Source organism: Pieris brassicae, chromosome 7 (assembly GCF_905147105.1).
Source record: "Pieris brassicae chromosome 7, ilPieBrab1.1, whole genome shotgun sequence".
Lineage (NCBI taxonomy): Eukaryota > Metazoa > Arthropoda > Insecta > Lepidoptera > Pieridae > Pieris > Pieris brassicae.
The window spans coordinates 10,897,058-10,914,340 of record NC_059671.1 but is presented as its reverse complement, the minus strand read 5'-3'; the positions used below and the strand labels follow the sequence as shown (position 1 = coordinate 10,914,340).

Genomic DNA, 17,283 nt, shown 5'->3' with positions numbered 1-17,283 from the left:
AAAGTGTATTATTATTATTAACACTATAGAAGCAGATTTATCGACGGTTGTTACATGGGCGTGCATATATGGCACCCTTTTATCTTTATACATAACGAAAGATTTATAAATTATATAAATGTTAGATGCCTCAGCCGTTGCAAAATGTTTTGCCCAAAAAATCTGTTTTGCGTGTTTGTTTCTAAATATATTATTATTAATTAATTATTCTAGATGTTTTTCTATTATTTTCTTGAATTTTGCATATGTGTGCATATGTTTTAAATTTTCTCTGTCAGCGTATGTGTGTGTTTTGTAAGGGAGCTTTATGATAAAAATAACTTTATTCACAAAAAGAAAAACATGTTAAATTGATTCTAAATTTACATTTACTACCAGTTCGCGAGTCAAGGGCGTAGAGCGGGCAGGATCTGGCAAGAAACTCTCCGCCACTCTTCACTGCACTTAATCGCTAAGTTTTGAGTCATACAAATTGTTTGAAGTGGAGCAAATCAATTCCAAGGATTAGGATCATTTACATATTCGTCAAATTTTTAAAAACTTTTATTGATTAATTTACGTTTAACTAGAGTTTTGAATTTATTGAGTGATAATTCTCTAATTTCGCTTGAGAGTTTGTTGTAAAAACGAATACAATTTCTATATAAGGAGTGGTTGGTCGTACGCTTAATTTAGTTCTGTTTCGAATATTACATAACTCGTTTACAACCATTAGTCTATGTGCAAAACATCAGAACACGTCAAAATCTTTTTGATTATATGAAGTACCAAAAAAAAAATGTGTGTGTGTGTCAGCTACGACGCACGATTGGAGTTTACTCCTTACGAACCATAATTATGATATATATCGAATAGAAAAAAAGGGTAAATGAACGCATCTGCTAAAATGATAAGAGAAACAAACATATCCGTAATTATTCGGATTATTTATATTACTTCAATAAAGCGTATTACATAAAGTATGTTACAAAACAATATAAATAATAATAATAATAACATTAATAATTGTGTTCAATTTATACAAATCCAATTTTAGAGAGAGAATAAGATGGAATCATTCTTTTACACGTTCAATGCTACAGATATATATGTTTGTCTCTTTCTACGTAACGCCTCAACTTTTCGTGTTACACTTGATTTTACTCCTCATAAAATTTCCGTACCGGCCCTTATAACTCAAATCGTTTCTTAAGGAGTAAACTCCCAAAATTCGCTCCCCAAATTTTACCGCCCCAAAACTCTGCCTCCCTAGGCTGCAGCCTACTTAGGTTACTCAAGATCTTAAGGCTTAGTCAAGATGCCTTAACAGTATTTTATGTAGAAACTCGAGAACTAAATGTATGATAATTTGTAGACACGAACTGACATTTTTATACAAACTTAGTAGTCTACTTTGTAGACATACAGCCCGTTGGTATGTTGGACTACGATAATGTAAATAATTTGCAGTTGAAATAGCTTCAGCCTATAACTTTCGTTCACTTGTGCCTATTTGTAAGTAGCGGTATTCGGTTTATTATAATTTCCCCACTGTATTTTTGATGAATTTATATAAATACAGGCACTTAATAGGATCTATCTTTTAACATATCACTCAGGCGCCGGGAGGGATCTTGCACTATGTCACTAATTTCACTGACAAGAATCAATCGTCAAACGAAAAGCACTCACGTTTAAATATGAAATGTTCGATATCACCAACAGAATTGTTGCAGAAGTTATAGTAGTTGCTCTCTACTATGCCCAACCGAGCCAGGTGGGCCGGGACGGTGGAGTGACCAAAACGCAGTCTGGATAATAAAGTCCCGACTGGCCATTTTCAGTTTGTTATACCATGGTGCTACACGTAGGTTTGCTTGAAAATTTCCATACCATTTACCCTTCTGTTGGTCCCTTACCCTTAACTTGGTCTTGTTTCAAAAAAAAAGACTACAATATTATGATTATTTTATAGTCTTATGGTACTCTAACCAGAGATTATATTAGATCGTAATTACTATATATATATATATATCTGTGGTTCTCTGCCACATGCATGCCACATATTTTATATCTTGTAAGTTGTAACTTGTTATCATTAATGTTACTCTACGTAATACGTTAAGTATATTGTTATCATAATTTATAAGTTTATAAACGTGTTGTAAATAAAAAATGGCTAATCGTAAAAACATACTTTACTTATTTGATGTTGACGGGACTTTGACGAAACCGAGACAAATAATATCAGAAGATTTAAAATTATTTCTCCTTAATCATGTTAAGCCCGAAGTTGCTATAGGGTTGGTAAGCGGATCAGACTATTCAAAAATAGTCGAACAAATGGATGGCGAAGATATAACGAATCAATTTGATTATGTGTTTTGTGAAAATGGAGTGATGCAATATCAGCAAGGCGAGCTTAAGAACACACAGAGTATTCTAAATCATGCTGGCGAGAGAACATTACAACGTGTTATAAATTTTGCCCTTGGATATATGTCCAATTTAGAATTACCAGCGAAACGCGGAAATTTTGTTGAGTTTCGTTCTAGTATGATCAATATATGCCCAGTGGGGCGCTCTTGCAACCAGAAAGAAAGAGATCAATTTTCACAATTTGATAATCAACATAATATTAGAACCAAGTTTGTTGAGGCTCTGCAAAACGAGTTTAATGATACAGATCTTAAATTTGCACTTGGTGGTCAAATCAGTGTGGATGTATTTCCTAAGGGTTGGGATAAGACTTACTGTTTGAAACATGTTGCAGATGCAAATTTTAAGGAAATCCATTTTTTTGGTGATAAAACAATGCCAGGAGGAAACGATTATGAAATCTATAGTGATGAACGAACCATTGGACATAAAGTTTCTTCACCCCATGATACCAAAGAACAAATAAAAAAACTTCTTAGTATATTATAATAAACATCTATTTTAAAATGTACATCTATATTAAATGTACATAAATATCACTATACAATTATGATATTGTGAGTGTTGCATCAGCTACATAAACAATGATAACCTCAACACAGATAAATGTATATTTAAAAAATCTTATCTTAACAACAAACAGTTTTTATGTACATGTGAATATAATTAAACATTTTCACTGTTGAGCTCTAAAATAGATCCATCAACAACCTTGATAGTTAGGGTTTCTTTTCTCAATGAACGATATCATGCCTTCCCTCCTGTCTTGAGTTGGTATATTTTTTTCATAACACTTCTGTTCAATTTCATAACCATCTTTTATACTTAGCTGGATGCCCTCATTTATGGCTTGTTTAGCACATCTGAGAGCAATAGGGGCATTTGATGCAATTTCTTGAGCAAGACTCAGAGCTCTTTCAAAGGCTGCATTTTTTGTGATATTCTGTGGCACAGAGTGGTTTACAAGACCTATAAGAACAAATTTAAGTTAAACATGGTACTTCACATGCACACAACACAATAATTATTTATGTACCTTAACTAACCTAATTGCTTTGCTTCTATACCACTTATTATTCTAGAGGTAAATATCAATTCCTTTGCAACGTTAGAATGCACTACTCTAGGTAGTCTCTGGGTACCACCTGCACCTGGGATGAGACCCCTTCCTGTCTCTACTAACCCAAGTTTGGCAGTATCTGCCGCTACTCTAATGTCACACGCAAGGGCCAGCTCTAGGCCTCCTCCAACAGCCACACCGTCAATTGCTGCAATTGTCGGCATAGGTAGATCTTCAATATCTATAAATGTTTGCCGCAACCCTCTAACAAATGATGCCACTTCAACATCATTCATTTTAAATCTTTCCTTTAAGTTAGCCCCTAGAATAAAAATATGGATATAACATTTAAAACTGCAAGTCATTGATGAAGACATGGCCTCTGCCTATTAGAATAAATATAATTACATAGTGTTAATTATTTAAATTTCAATTCACATAACTAACCTGCACAAAATATTCCTGTCACTAAGCTATGAAGAATAACAACAGAAATTTTAGTATCTTCTCTTAGTATGGAATTGACTTCCCTCATAGATTCTAATAAGTCAAATCCAAGGGCATTTCTGTCTTTATGATTGTTAAGACCGTACAGAGCTATGATTTTGTTTTCTCCAGGTAGCCTCTGAAACACCACACCACTTGAATTTTCCAGACTTACAGCTTTTGTTGAGAAGCATCTCCAAAAACTTGATTTATTAAGAACTTTTAGATTAAAGTGCATCAACATTTTTTTAAATATAAATGTGGCTAGTAGAAAAAGTCTTATCTATATTTTGACAACCAGCGACCGAGCGGTAATTAAATTGTCTTAATTTATGAGGAGCTCGAGTACGCTCGATAGGAACAATACATAGTTATCTATATTTTTTAATTATTTAAATATAATGAATTCTCGGAAACATAATATTTAAAAATTTGGGTCTTTAACACAAAAAATTTACAGTAAATTACAGTTGAACAAATATGTAATAATATAATGTTACTATTTACAATCTCATCTGTTATTAAGTAGATCGTAACTTTCCCGCGATCTTACATAAATTACAGATTAGCCATGACTCTTGACTTTTTAAAAATATACTCTATGGTCTTGACTAGTACATAGTACATAAAAATATAAATTTGAATTTTAAGACCACCCTCCAATCAAACCACCAAGCAATTTATATAGGTTCTTGTCGCTAATAAATCATCGGAAAGTTTTTAAAATCTTGTCAAAATATAGCCACTGTCGAAGAAGGACCTTCTTGTGCGATTTTATGTGATCATCGGAAATATTGTAGCCGTAGGATGTAGATGTCATTCTCAACCACGAAAAATATTTTTCATCTCCTTTTCGTGCAGTTGAATTATTTTAGATAAAAAAGATCAATACCTCTTTTTGCCACTTTAACGAGCACTATCTTATTTAGGAATCAGGCGTTTTTCTAGTATCCTGTGATATATATTTAAACATATTTATTTTATGGCCTGAAAACGAGACCTTAAGTCAATATTTAGCCATAAATTCCCAAATCATAGTCTGTATTGTCAATTGTCACCCGTTCCGTAAAAAATAAATAATAAAAACAAATTTTATTACGTTTACTTTTAAAAAGAAGTTTATCGTGTTGCTTAAAAATGGCATCAGTTATATGTTCTAAGACAGTTTATACATGCCAACTTGATCCGAATTCAAATTCTTCTATGAAATTAATATTGTTGAAAAACGTACAAAATGTAACCACGATCACCGAAAACATAAAACACGGTGTATGGAAATGTGCTGCTATAAATCCGTCTTTGATACTAGATCCTTTCCAAGTAGCTGTGGCCGCCAACCGTGCTGTCGTTGCCCAAATGCTAGGACACATGGTAACAAAGTCAGTATATGGAGAAATTTTATATAACTTGTCACTCACCAAAAATATAACTCAGAGCTTAACCAAGTTTGGCGTTTATAAACAGCATTGTGTTTTACTGTGTTTCATTATAACACAAAAAGAAGATCACAGCGACAACGTTTTGAAGCAGATCAAAGGAGAACTCTGTCCCATTTCAGATCTAAGTAAATACACTGAACTTAAGCAAATTCAAGATGCATTTAAATTGGACAGTTTACAGTGCACTGGTAACCTCTTAGATAGTATTGTTAGCCGAATGGTAACTAAGAACATTGTGTCTTTTAATAACAGGGGTATGATTCAATGAGAACTGAGTGATATTAAAACAGGAAAAGTATTACTTATGATGTAATATATCAAAATCGACGCTTTTCATAAATTTCATTTTAGCCAGATTGATAAACATCAATTAAATTTTATTAAACAATTACCATATTATGAATTTATTAATCTAGCACAGTTAGGCTTGTTTTAAATTCTTGTAAACTCATATGAATTTTGTCTGCTTTGGGTTAAAAGTGAATTTTTCAATGCTGTGTGCATATCATTATTTAATGTTGTTAAATACAGCAATTACATCACTAATGTATAAACATAGTGTTGTGTAAGGATTTAGGTTAAGCTGAAGTTGAATTTTATGGAATATGTATCAAACCACAACATATATATGTGCAGTAGACACTGCATTGTAGTTGTACAATGTTGTGAGAAAAAAATAACAATATTGTAGTTATGTATTAAAAACAGGCTGCTTTAGTGTACTCTTTTATTTTAACAACAACAATATATTATCATTAAGCCTATCAGCATAAGTTAAATTTCAGATTACCACTCATTTAATGGGAACAGATTATGACATTATCTGCAATTAATGTAAGTCTAAGTGCACAAAAGTGAGTTTCTTATCCTGATAATATTTACCATTTAAATACCAAAGTAAACTTAACAATAAGAATAAGAAGACAATAGTTGCCTGGGCTGCACTTTGAAATTATTGCTTGGGACAGATTGCATACCCATACAGGATTACAATGCGGGAAATAAGTAATCGCAGAGATTACGCACAACGGACCTATAGTAATCTCAGAGTTTGTCATCTAAAATAAAATGCAGCCATTGTCCGTTTGTATTCATAACATAATCAAAATAACATGGTATCTAGTAGCTATTGAGCATTAGGAACTTTACAATTATTAATCACAACATCTTTTGCATTACCGGGCAGACATTAACAAATAATGCGACATATTTTGCATAACCCACAAAGGAAACTGTACCACGTCGAATATATTGAACCATCAATCTGGCTCTAGCTTAAGGATTTAAAACAGAATGTAAAAACACTCATTTTTAAGATCTACAGTATGAACAGTGTAGAGAGTAAGGCTCAAAACATTTACCTCGGTCATATTATCATATTGGATGGCTGATAATGTGTTCACTTGGATTTAAACTCTAGGATAACAGTGGATGTTTGAAAAAAGTTGTTTATTTAAGTTGACTATTTTCTTTATATGTAGATGTTGGCATACATATAATTATCAATACACAATAATTATGAGTCAGTTCTGGTATAAAAGACCCAGTGCACGGATTCTGTTGTGACAATTAAGCGCTAGTACTACCACTAAGTAGCACCATTTGAACACTTCGGCGCACTGCGTTCGCTCTCTTTCCCTCGCATTCGTTAAGTAGACATCACAATCCGTGTATAATATATAAGTTTACGTCAAAAAGTCACCGGACACGACGAACGTGCTCGATGCTCTCGTAACCTATACGTGACTGCTAAACAACTAGGGGATTTTAAAAAACATCATACATTACTAACGATCGCCGGGCGTTTCCGTTGCGGTCAGTGCGCGAAGGGCAGCGGCAGGCCGTAGAGCGAAGGTCACCGACGCGCCTCCGCCTGGTACACGGACACGGTCGAGTCCTTGGAGCCCACGCCCATCGCGCACCTCAGCGGATGGAAAGCCAGGCACGACACGGGTCCGATGCGGGGCCCCATGAATCCCTCGTGGAACTTGATGGTGTTGAGGTGCGCGCCGCGCAGGTCGTAGATGCTGATGCACTGGTTCACTGAGCCGGCGGCCAGCAGCGGCGCACGTTCGTGCACAGCCAGCGCCGCCAACGGGCCGGGCGCGCGCACCTCGCGCAGCGCCGCGGCCCTCGTCCCCACCTTGCGCTCGTCGTACACGCGCACGACGCCCTCCACGCTGCGCACAAAACGCTCGTCGATATCGCGCTCTCTCGGCTCGCGAGGCGAGAAGGCGGCAACTCACCATCCGGTCACGAGAGCGTTCCGATCGCTGCGCGGCACGGCGGCCAACACGGGCGCCGCGTGCTCCCGCAGCGTGTAGACCGGCTCCGGCGAGCGTTCGTCCCAGGCGCGCACGGAGCCGTCCGAGAAGCCGCATACGACCCGCCAGCCGCCGCGCCACAAGCTCGTCGCGGCGCACTCGACGCCTGCGACGGGACAGGTTGAGAGGGACGCCGCGGCCCGGCGTCGGGGCGGCGTCGGGAGGCGGGGACTCACCGGTGTCGATGTCGGCGTGAAGCATCTCGGCGAGAGCGTCCCACAGGCGCAGCGTGGGCGCGGGACCGGCCAGCGCCAGGCTGCAGCGTCGCGAGCTCCAGCGCACCAGCGTCCCCGGCGGCGGCGCAGACCACGAACAAGAGCCGCCCGCTCCGTCTGCTCGCGACAAGAATGGCCTCAATCGGGTGAAACGAGACCGGCGCGCATCGTCGAGAAAAAACTCACTGTAAATCGGCTGCGCGGGCGGCGGCCGGTAGTCGGGCGCGGGCCGCACGTCCAGAGCGCGCCACGCGGTCAGCAGACGGGGCTCCGCGCCGCCCCCGGAGGGCCGGTACACGGCGAGGTTGCCCTGGTGGCCGGCGACGGCCAACGCGGCGCCGTGGTGGGCGTCGATGTAGGCCAGCGACGTGATGCGGCCCCAGGCGCGACGCCAAGTGCCCACGCACAGCTTGGCTGCCGTGCCCCAGTCCCAGATCCTGCGCTCGCGCTCATCGATCAGGTATTTAGAAATAGCTGTTTAACATTTATATTTATTTTGCCAAGGAATTAAGTTTATAGTACAAAAGTGGCCCAAAAAAGCGGAAATCGCCAACTGTTAGTAATGAGATGGTATCGAACGTAAGTTGGGAATGTTGCTTTATGATGAACAGCGAGACCCAGTCGAGTAATATTAAATAGCAAGTTAGTTTGGACTGCGGAGACGACCGCGGAGTCGCCGTCGGTGAAGTATCTTATCATCAAGTGAATTCTGGGAATAGAGTTAATGGGCATCACATAGGGGGAGTGAATTTGCCCAACGTGGCAGGTAGAGTGAATGCCGTGGAAATGAGTAGTGTTCTGTTCGTGTGAAATGCGGCTCACGAGGTGAATAATTGGTCGTGTAAATTAATAATATTTTCTAACCCGAAGTTGTCCTTGGAGGCGACGGCGGCGTGCTGCTCGTAGGGATGGAAGAGCACCACGGCCGGTGGCAGCGGGCAGCGCGAGTGGAACGCCTGCGTGTCCAGCCGCGTCACGCGCGCCGAGCGCAGGCCTGAACACGAACACGATCTCGGGTCAAGCCGCGTATCGTCGACTACGCGTCAAGAGAGCGTTCAGCGGAACGCGTTCCAGTGTTAGACCCTTCCTCATGGAAGCCAGTCCCGTACGAGCACTTAGTTTTTTTGTATTAGGAGGCAAACGGGTATTTAGTGATACTGCCGCCCATGGACACTCACAATGCCAGAAGGCTCGCAAGTGCGTTGACAGCCTTTCAATAATTGGTACGTCTTCCCTATGTCGAATTGGTTGAGTTGCAAGCGGTGACCCGACTGAAATACCGTCTCGCCTCGCCGAGCACACCGAGCCTTTTGGAGGCTAATTTAGTCTTCTAGCCTAGCCACAGTGGTATCCATTTCGATATCCCCTCCGGTTCCTTCCCTACCTTTCGCCTCTCGCCGGATGTTGGCGTTGCGCCTGCGCCGCCACGCGCGCTCGTGGTGAGCTCGGCACTCGACGTCGCCGTCCTCGCCCGCCTCCGCCTCGCCCCGCCCGAAGCGCGCCGTCGCCCACTCCACGAACTGCGTGCTCACGATGGGTCTCTTAGCACTCTGACCTGCGAATGTTTTTAACGATTCGTATCATTGGAAGAAAAGAGAAATCGGCAGACTACGTGTGCAAGGAGATGGCCGAGTCTCACCCGCCGACAAGGAGAAGGAATCCTCCGAAGCGGCGTGCGGTAGCCCGGAGCGGCCTCGTCGACGGCCTGTGAACACGGGAAGTGGTGAGAGACGAGAGGTTACGGGACGGGCGCGCACGGACCGGCCGCTCACCGAGGGGGAGGGTGCCCGTGGAGGGCGCGGCGGCGGGCCGCGCGTTCGGCGACGGGGGCAGCGAGCTGGAGCCACCGCTGGAGGCGCGCTCCGCGTCGCGGCCCACGCTGTCCACCTGGTCGGCCACGTGGCCCACGATGTCGTCGGCCATTTGCGCCAACGCGGGGTGCGGCTCACGGCACATGGCGCACACGCTGCTCCACAGCTTCATGTAGACGGAGCCGAAGCCGATGGTGGGCAGCGACAGCGAGTGGTGCGCGGGTTGGGAGCCGCGGGGCGGGGGGCCGGCCAGCGCCTCGCAGCCCGCCTCCACTTGAGCGCCACCGCGACCGCTCCTGTCGAAAAATAAGGCGTTCGAATCGAAAGAAACCGTCCGACGGCCGAGTCGGCGGCTATTTCGGGCGAGACTCACTTGTCGCTCCTTCGCATTCGCTCCTGCAAGTAGACTGCGATGAAGTGTTGCTCGAAGATCAGCACGAGCCACTGCAGCGCTGCGAACAACGAGATAGATGAGCGAAACCGGATGGGCCGACGGAGCCTCGGGGAAGAGAGCGACGGACGAGCGACCGACCGGCGAGGATCTCGGCGCGCACGAGCGGCGAGGCGTCGGCGGAGAGGCGCGCGGCCAGCAGCACCGCCACCTGGTGGTCGAGCGCGTTGGCGTGGTCGGTGCGCGGCGCGAGAGGAGCGGCGCCGACAAGGCAGCCGAGGGCGTACGCGCAGGCGGCGCGTGTCTCGACGCGCGGGTGCGTGAGCAGCGCGGCCAACTTCTCGTGCGCGAGGTCGCGGGCGGCGGCCCCGCGGGCCGCCTCGCAGCCGCGCCACAGACGGCCCAGCGCGATGCACGCCCACTGTTCGAGCACGCCAGCGCCGCCCTCGCCGTCGCTCACCTGCTCGAGGCAGGCGGGAATCATGGAGCCCTGTAAAGCCGCCTCCTGTCCGGCGGGGTGCCGGTCGACAATGCCGGCTAGCACGAAAGCGGCCAGGGTGCGGTGCTCGCTCTGCGAAGACAGACGACCGTGAGCCGTGGCGGGCCCGGGTGCCCGAGCGGGCGGAAAGCGCTACTCACGTTCACGGCGGGGTCCTGCAGGATCGCCAGGAAGTACTTGTGGCCCTTCGCGTTCACCAGGTCCGCTTGACAACTCTGAAATATTTGTCTCGTCAGATCGCGAGTCGCGGTCGCACATCTCGGCAATAATATGCCGCGTACGCACCGGGTCCACGGCGACGATACGAGCCCAGATGTAGAGCATGGCGGGGCGCAGGTCGGGCGCCGACGCCTGCAGCAGCTTCAGCATGTAGGGAAAGATTCCGACCGCCAGCACGGCGCGCACCGCCCACTCGCCCAGCGCCAGGAAACGGCACAGAATGTGCAGCGCGCGCACGCGATGCAGCGTGCTCAGCAGCACCTGCAGCACCATGGGTAGCTGTTCGGGTGGAGCGCGGCCCGCGGCGCCCTCGCCGAGATCCAGCCATAGCTGGAAGGCGGTGAGCTGATCGCGGAAGAAGGGCGAGTGGCGGAAGGGCGGCGGCCGCTCTCCCAACAACGCCGGCAGCTGCGCCAGCGCCAGGTCCAGCGTGTGCTCCCAGGCGGCCCACAGCGGATGGCGTGCCAGCGAAGGCAGCGCGGGGCTGGCCACCGGGGTGCAGTTGTAAGAGCGCATGATGCGGTCGGCCAACAGAAAGTTCCGGCACAGACTGGCCGTCAGCAGGTCGGCGCGAAACAGTTGCTGGAACAGATCGCCCGGCAGCGAGCTCCACGCGATCGTGTCCGTGATGGCCGTGAAGATCCAGTTGAGCTCGCCCAGCATGGTGCGCCGGTCCGTCACCTGCCCCGGGATCCTAGCGGACGTGAACCTTTAACGAGCTGCGCGACTACGTAACGCTCACGAAGCGAGTAAAGCGAGGCCTACTTATCGATGAGGTCGACGAGGTCGGCAGTGGCCGAACGCAGGCGGCTGCGCAGCACGAACCACTTCATGGCCATCTTCACGGGGGTGGTGAGGCAGGCGGTGAAGAGGTCGGCGGGCAGGTCGGGCGACATAGGCAGCGTCTGGCCGGCCGCGCACGCCGCCAGCTGTATGCAGTTGCGGTAGGAGATGGGCGGGCCGGCCGCGGGCTCGTGCTCGCGCTCGTGCTGCTCAGCGAACTGCTTGAAGTTGTCGACGATGACGCCGGCGTTGGAGCAGTCATACACGTACAGCGACGGCGCGCCCATCCACGACTGCAAGTCGTACATGGACAGCGGGATGTACTGCGTGTACGCCTGCGAACTCCCGCGTTATTATAACTGGTTCCCGACGTTGGTTATCGACCGCAACGATGCCAAGTCGCAAGCTCACCTTGTTGAACACCCATATCTCCCCCTGAGAAGTGGGCTTGGGCACGCCGTGGCCGTTGTAGTGGAAGAGCACCCGCTCCTCCTTCGCGTTGCGACGCAGAGAGCAGCACAGTTTCTTGATCTTAAACACGACGGTCGTCGTAATCTCTAGTTTAGTAATGTTTTGAGTCTAGGCAAATATAGCATCGTCTATATATACAAAATGCTCACTGGCCGCATCTAAGTAGCGCACGAAGCAAGCAGTTTTCGTAGTACGGCTTCTTCGAAATCTATAGCTCGGTTTAAAACGGAGCCAAACAACGTACAAACTCAATTTGTCATTAATGAACGCGGTGATAATATCTTGTTTAGTCCTACGCAACTAGTGTACTTGTAAGGATGACATAGATATGACATTATTTAACCCAATAAATTACTAAGAAAATAAATGAAACCACGAATCACTCACTTCATCGCTGGTGGGGTCAAGTGACTGCTTGTAGCGAGCCCGTGGCTGCCATCGCTCATATTGTGTTTGCAGAGCGTGTCCAATAGTTTCTAAAGCCTTGCTTGGAGAGAGTGAGTTTGGGTCTGTCGACAAGTTTCATGCCTACTCAAAATTCTAAATACTTAAATTAAAATTTCACCAGATAGCAGGGGTGTCTCTCGTTGACCAATCACTTGAAACAGAGGTATATAAATAACCGTTTCATTAAAATAAATGATATTTGAATCCTCTACTTGTGTAGTGTAGGCATACCTAGTCTAGCCATAAGTTCTGTTACAAATGAAAATGAGTTTTTTATTAAATTAAGTAATGTAATATTTAAAATTTATAGCTTTATATTTAAAGTCTCAAAGAAATATAAAAATAATCTAATCGAAATGACCACCTTTGGCTTTTACATAGGCCTTTAATCCGTTTGGCCACGAATCTATGGATTTACGCTCTGTTTCCAAGGGAAACTTTGCGACTGCTTGTCAAAAGATTTTTTAAGAGACTAAATGTCGCCGTGTAGATAGAGCAAGCCATGTCCTCTAAAAATGACTATAATTTGAAGTTTAAAGGGTTACGGTCTGTGCTAAATGAGAGCCAGTCTTCAGCTCTTACTTCAGATGTTAAAATTTCAATGATACTTAGAAAAAAATAATAATTAGTGAATGTACTTAGTAATGGTTTGCTTAAATTGAAGAGACACTTGTACAAATATGACATATCTGCTGGGGTAATTTGAAATGTAACAGCGTGGAAGGCAATAATGAAATAATCCTGATCCTCCTCTAATAATTCTTCGGAAATGTAAGATGCAATTTCCTTTAAAAATTCGCCATGTTTTTGTATTCAAAAAAAATGCCCCTCGGATCCACGACAACTTGGCATAGCTCGTTGGTTTCAAGCCAGGCTTGGGTAGATCATGCCTTGTTACCAGGTGCAAAATCCTGTTGGAAAGTCCACGGGGTATTTTTAAAAGGTGTATTGCTGAGGAGTTTTACAACATGACCCAAGACTGTATATTGATACACGTTGGCTGAAGTTTTCGATTCTTTTTCACAATTGTAGTCACTTCTTGATAAGACACGCCCCAACAAACCATTACTGATGCAGGATGATGACCACGTTGTACCTTTCCGAGCACTTGAGAAGCTTCTTTAGAACTATGAGCGTACACTTTATCATTTTGCTTGTAGTAGTGTTCTTTAATCGTGAATTTTTTTTCATCGGTAAAGAGGATATTTCTGTGCTTTTCACCTGCGTATTTATCCTATATATCGAGAATCAGCACTGAGCTGCAGGTCTTGTTTTATAATACGCGACAGAGTTAAGCAGGAATCCTCATCAATCTTGCAAATTTTTTTGCTTCCTAATGGGGTTTCGACGAATTCTGGCTTTAACATCTGTCTCATCACATCGCGGTCGCCCCGATCTTTTCTGGTCTTCGACAGACGAAGTGTTATTGTATCTGTTCATAGTACGTACATATAAAAACATACGGCTGATACCAAGCTTTTGAAGTGTTTGGAATATAACCTACGGTTCCATACTCAATTGGTGCAAGATCACGGCAATCCTATTTTCTTTAACATCCCATTCCATATTGTAATTTGATGATCATATTTTTCCATAAATATGTGAAATGGTGCAAAATCGACAGAAGTTTTTTAAAATAATATACATGTTCCAAATTAAAAATAATTAAATATTTAAAAATAGAAAAGTTTTTATGTAACAGTAACTAGGTAACACTAAAAATGTTTAGAGAATGAAAAACGGCCAGGTTACCCCCTATCCATATCAACATTGTAATTTTAAATTTTAGCCGTACAGTAAAAAAATGGGGGTTTTATTTGATCAAAATTTATCCTGGGAGCAGCATGTTAAAGAAGTTAGCCGAAAACTGTACGGTGCCTCCAGTATCCTTCGACGTCTTAGTAAATTTCTTCCCTTTAGTACCAAAACCTCACTGGCGCAATCTCTCCTCCTGCCTTTACTGGACTACGCCGATTCTTGCTCCTCCGATCTTAACGAGGAATTGCTAAATAGACTGGATCGTCTCCAAAATTTCTGTATCAGATTTATATTCGGTCTAAGAAAGTACGACCATATCTCTGCGTTCCGTAAGCGGCTAGGCTGGTTGCCAATTCGTCAGCGACGTGATGCTCATGTTCTTCATCTCCTATATTCCATCCTGTTCAAGCCTAAAACTCCTTCCTATCTCAAAAATGATTTCAATTTTCTGGGAGCCCATAACTATAGCTTACGCTCTTCCGAAAACTATATCCTTGAAATTTCATCTCATAACTCCTCCTTTCTTGGCGATTCCTTTAAGGTCTTGCCGTCCCTATTCGCTTAGCTCCTTCTTTATCTTCCTTTAAATTTCTTCTTTACAAACATTACCTGTCCACATCGTATCCCTAACTGACGTGAGACTTATCTTAAATTATCGTGATTTATGGGTCTTTTTACTTTCTATCTTTAATGTATCTTTAATATTTTATTCCTGTTTAGTTTTAATAACTGTGTATTACATGTATTTTTGCACTACTTGCCTATCTTATTTAATACATTTCTTTTTTCTTTACTCACAGTGGTTGCCTGGAAGAGATCGCTCGTAAGCGATAAGGCCGCCAGTTGCCCTCCTTTTGATTTAATTATGTTAATTTTTATTCTTATTTTGTAGTGTAACGAAGTGTAAATAAATAAATAAATATCTCCATTTCTCTCTACACATCGTCGCATTCGATGGAACCACTGAGAAAAGCCATTCCCATTCTTCCTTAGGGGTCGGTTCTATGGAATTTTCGTTTTTCGTTCGCTTTTAGGGCTCGTAAAGCCAATACCTCGAATTTTATCTTTAGTTCTTAAATGAAAGTCACAGGGCGCCAGGTCAGGACTGTATGGCGGATGTCTCATTATCTCGACACCTGCCGAGTCAAATATTCACCAGTCCATGCGAAGGTGTCGTCGGTTAAAGTATGGGGAATCCATCAGGTACAAAGCTTCCTGACGCTTTAACGTTAGTGTAATATTTTTTTGTACTTGAACCAATGCCTAGGCTTGCCCGTATCTGCCGATAGGTCACTCTCTTATCTTCCTCTATCATGTGTCGCACTGATGTTATCTTCAGTAGTCGCTGTTAAATCACGTCCCTCACGCGGATCATCATTGAGATTGCTACGTCCACGCTTAAACTCGTTAAACCAATTATAAATAGTGGCACGAGATGGGGCTTCATTAAATGCTATTCGCAGCCTATCATAGTTTTGTTGTTGAGTTAGCCCACAACGAAAGTCATAAAAATCATTGACAGAAAATTTTCTCCCGTTGGTTTCATTTTCACGTGTAACAAGAGTTTTAGATTTGCCGCCAACAAAAACAAAAGACAACATGTTCTAAACATTTTCGATGTTACCCACATATTTATGGCCAGACTTTGGAATGTTTGGTCATGAAGTTGTGACTTACTAGTATACTAATAGTTTTTAACTAAATTAATTAGAATATGTCTGTACATTAGAAAGCCTTCTTAGTTTTATATTACCAATTCATTATTTCACGGACATTATATTGTTATATGCGAGTGGTTATTATAGGGTAACAACAAAAACCTCTATTATTTAAAGTACCCCAATAACCCAGAAACCATACAATGTCTTTGTATTTGTCAAATATGTACATATAAAACATATCTCACCTATCCAGCACTCTAAGCGAGCACAGGGCTGTGTCTTTACCACATCTGGAGGATCCACACCAACATTGAGACACAAAACTAGTGCTACACAGTGGGTTTTGTACTGAAATTGAAATGAAATTGTCCTTACTATAACTGTCAGTAAAAGATAAGTCAAATATGTTTCTACAATTATTAACATTATTTGCTCAGTTTCATGTCATGTATACAATAAATATATACTCATTAATTTACTTACTTAATTAAATTTATTAAAACTTAAATTATATCAACTATATACTGTAGCTAAATTTTTCTTGTAGGCACATAATCAAATGTTAATTATCACCTTTGAATATTATGCTTTGAAAACTTATAAACTACTGTAGATAAAATATCTACATCAGCTTTTCTATAGTGGAACCTTTTCATAAAACAAATATATTATACAAAATCAATGTGGGTATAATTTGTGCGTTTGTTTTCTTTAACGCTCTTTTATTTATTACGCAGTTACGCTGGATAAAATGTTTCTCTCAATAAGTCTTTACCTTTTCCTTTACCCTCCAAGTGTGCTCCTCACGCTCAATGCCCTTTATAGGGTCTGTATGCCGAGGTTGGTTAAAACATAAAGGTAGATGGTCCTCAAAGTCAGAAGAATCACTATCGGTATGGTCACTATCTTCATCGTTTACTGCGAGATAAGGAGGCATCTCTGTCATTTTCACTTTATAGTATCATAAACACTCAGACTTTAATGACGAAAAATTATAAAGAGACTCATTTTATACACTACTCCAATGCGATTCCAATTTTCACCACATGGGAAATAAACATTAAAAATAATTGCAAAGAGCTATCAAGTACTAATAAACTGTATACTAAATATCTTATCAGTATTCTGTGCTCACATGAATACCGAACTCCACAGACTATTAAAACTTAACAGTATAATTTGTCACTGTCAGTGCTCAGAAGAACTGTTGCCAGATCAGAGAATATCCCCCTAGATTTAGAGGTTGCTCAACCGAGTGTTGGGAAACCTCTAAATCTTGAATATTTGGGAGTTTTTTAGGA

General features: G+C 43.1%; 4 protein-coding genes across 5 annotated transcripts; 2 read left to right on the top strand and 2 right to left on the bottom strand.

The window, feature by feature from the left end:
• The first annotated feature begins 2,038 nt into the window (after positions 1-2,038).
• LOC123712072 (phosphomannomutase) lies at positions 2,039-2,929 on the top strand. The gene has a single exon (XM_045665012.1). The coding sequence runs from the start codon at positions 2,155-2,157 to the stop codon at positions 2,905-2,907; it is 753 nt and encodes a 250-aa protein (XP_045520968.1). The 5' UTR covers positions 2,039-2,154; the 3' UTR covers positions 2,908-2,929.
• Positions 2,930-3,008: 79 nt separating this feature from the next.
• Positions 3,009-7,324, bottom strand: LOC123712071 (enoyl-CoA hydratase domain-containing protein 2, mitochondrial). Of its 2 annotated transcripts, XM_045665011.1 has the most exons (4): positions 7,187-7,324; positions 3,926-4,103; positions 3,465-3,800; positions 3,009-3,387 (listed from the first exon to the last, which is right to left on the bottom strand). In XM_045665011.1, the coding sequence occupies exons 2-4, from the start codon at positions 4,011-4,013 to the stop codon at positions 3,122-3,124; spliced, it is 690 nt and encodes a 229-aa protein (XP_045520967.1). In that variant the 5' UTR covers positions 4,014-4,103; positions 7,187-7,324; the 3' UTR covers positions 3,009-3,121. The 2 variants fall into 2 exon arrangements, with proteins under 2 accessions (XP_045520967.1, XP_045520965.1); XM_045665009.1 differs by lacking the exon at positions 7,187-7,324 and having other exon boundaries at positions 3,926-4,367.
• Positions 4,904-6,067, top strand: LOC123712073 (EKC/KEOPS complex subunit Tprkb-like). Its single transcript, XM_045665013.1, has one exon. It carries the CDS (start codon positions 5,102-5,104, stop codon positions 5,669-5,671), a length of 570 nt encoding a protein of 189 aa, XP_045520969.1. The 5' UTR covers positions 4,904-5,101; the 3' UTR covers positions 5,672-6,067.
• Positions 7,259-17,120, bottom strand: LOC123712070 (regulatory-associated protein of mTOR). Its single transcript, XM_045665008.1, has 17 exons — positions 16,758-17,120; positions 16,228-16,330; positions 12,504-12,625; positions 12,057-12,176; positions 11,628-11,980; positions 10,929-11,556; positions 10,784-10,858; positions 10,286-10,715; positions 10,127-10,205; positions 9,715-10,049; positions 9,582-9,647; positions 9,327-9,497; positions 8,807-8,936; positions 8,129-8,379; positions 7,904-8,059; positions 7,650-7,833; positions 7,259-7,583 (listed from the first exon to the last, which is right to left on the bottom strand). Exons 1-17 carry the CDS (start codon positions 16,926-16,928, stop codon positions 7,259-7,261), a joined length of 3,699 nt encoding a protein of 1,232 aa, XP_045520964.1. The 5' UTR covers positions 16,929-17,120.
• Between the last annotated feature and the right edge of the window lie 163 nt (positions 17,121-17,283).

Bases quoted from the DNA above. Each gene is read 5' to 3' on its own strand.
- LOC123712071 (XM_045665009.1), bottom strand. From the start codon at position 4,208: ATGTTGATGCACTTTAATCTAAAAGTTCTTAATAAATCAAGTTTTTGG. The intron at 3,801-3,925 runs GTTAGTTATGTG...TTTTTATTCTAG, and splicing joins GACAGGAATATTTTGTGCAG to GGGCTAACTTAAAGGAAAGA. The intron at 3,388-3,464 runs GTTAGTTAAGGT...TTGTTCTTATAG, and splicing joins TATAGAAGCAAAGCAATTAG to GTCTTGTAAACCACTCTGTG.
- LOC123712070 (XM_045665008.1), bottom strand. From the start codon at position 16,928: ATGACAGAGATGCCTCCTTATCTCGCAGTAAACGATGAAGATAGTGAC. The intron at 16,331-16,757 runs GTAAAGACTTAT...TTTCAATTTCAG, and splicing joins CTTGGAGGGTAAAGGAAAAG to TACAAAACCCACTGTGTAGC. The intron at 10,050-10,126 runs GTGAGTCTCGCC...ATTTTTCGACAG, and splicing joins CGAATGCGAAGGAGCGACAA to GAGCGGTCGCGGTGGCGCTC.
- LOC123712073 (XM_045665013.1), top strand. From the start codon at position 5,102: ATGGCATCAGTTATATGTTCTAAGACAGTTTATACATGCCAACTTGAT.
- LOC123712072 (XM_045665012.1), top strand. From the start codon at position 2,155: ATGGCTAATCGTAAAAACATACTTTACTTATTTGATGTTGACGGGACT.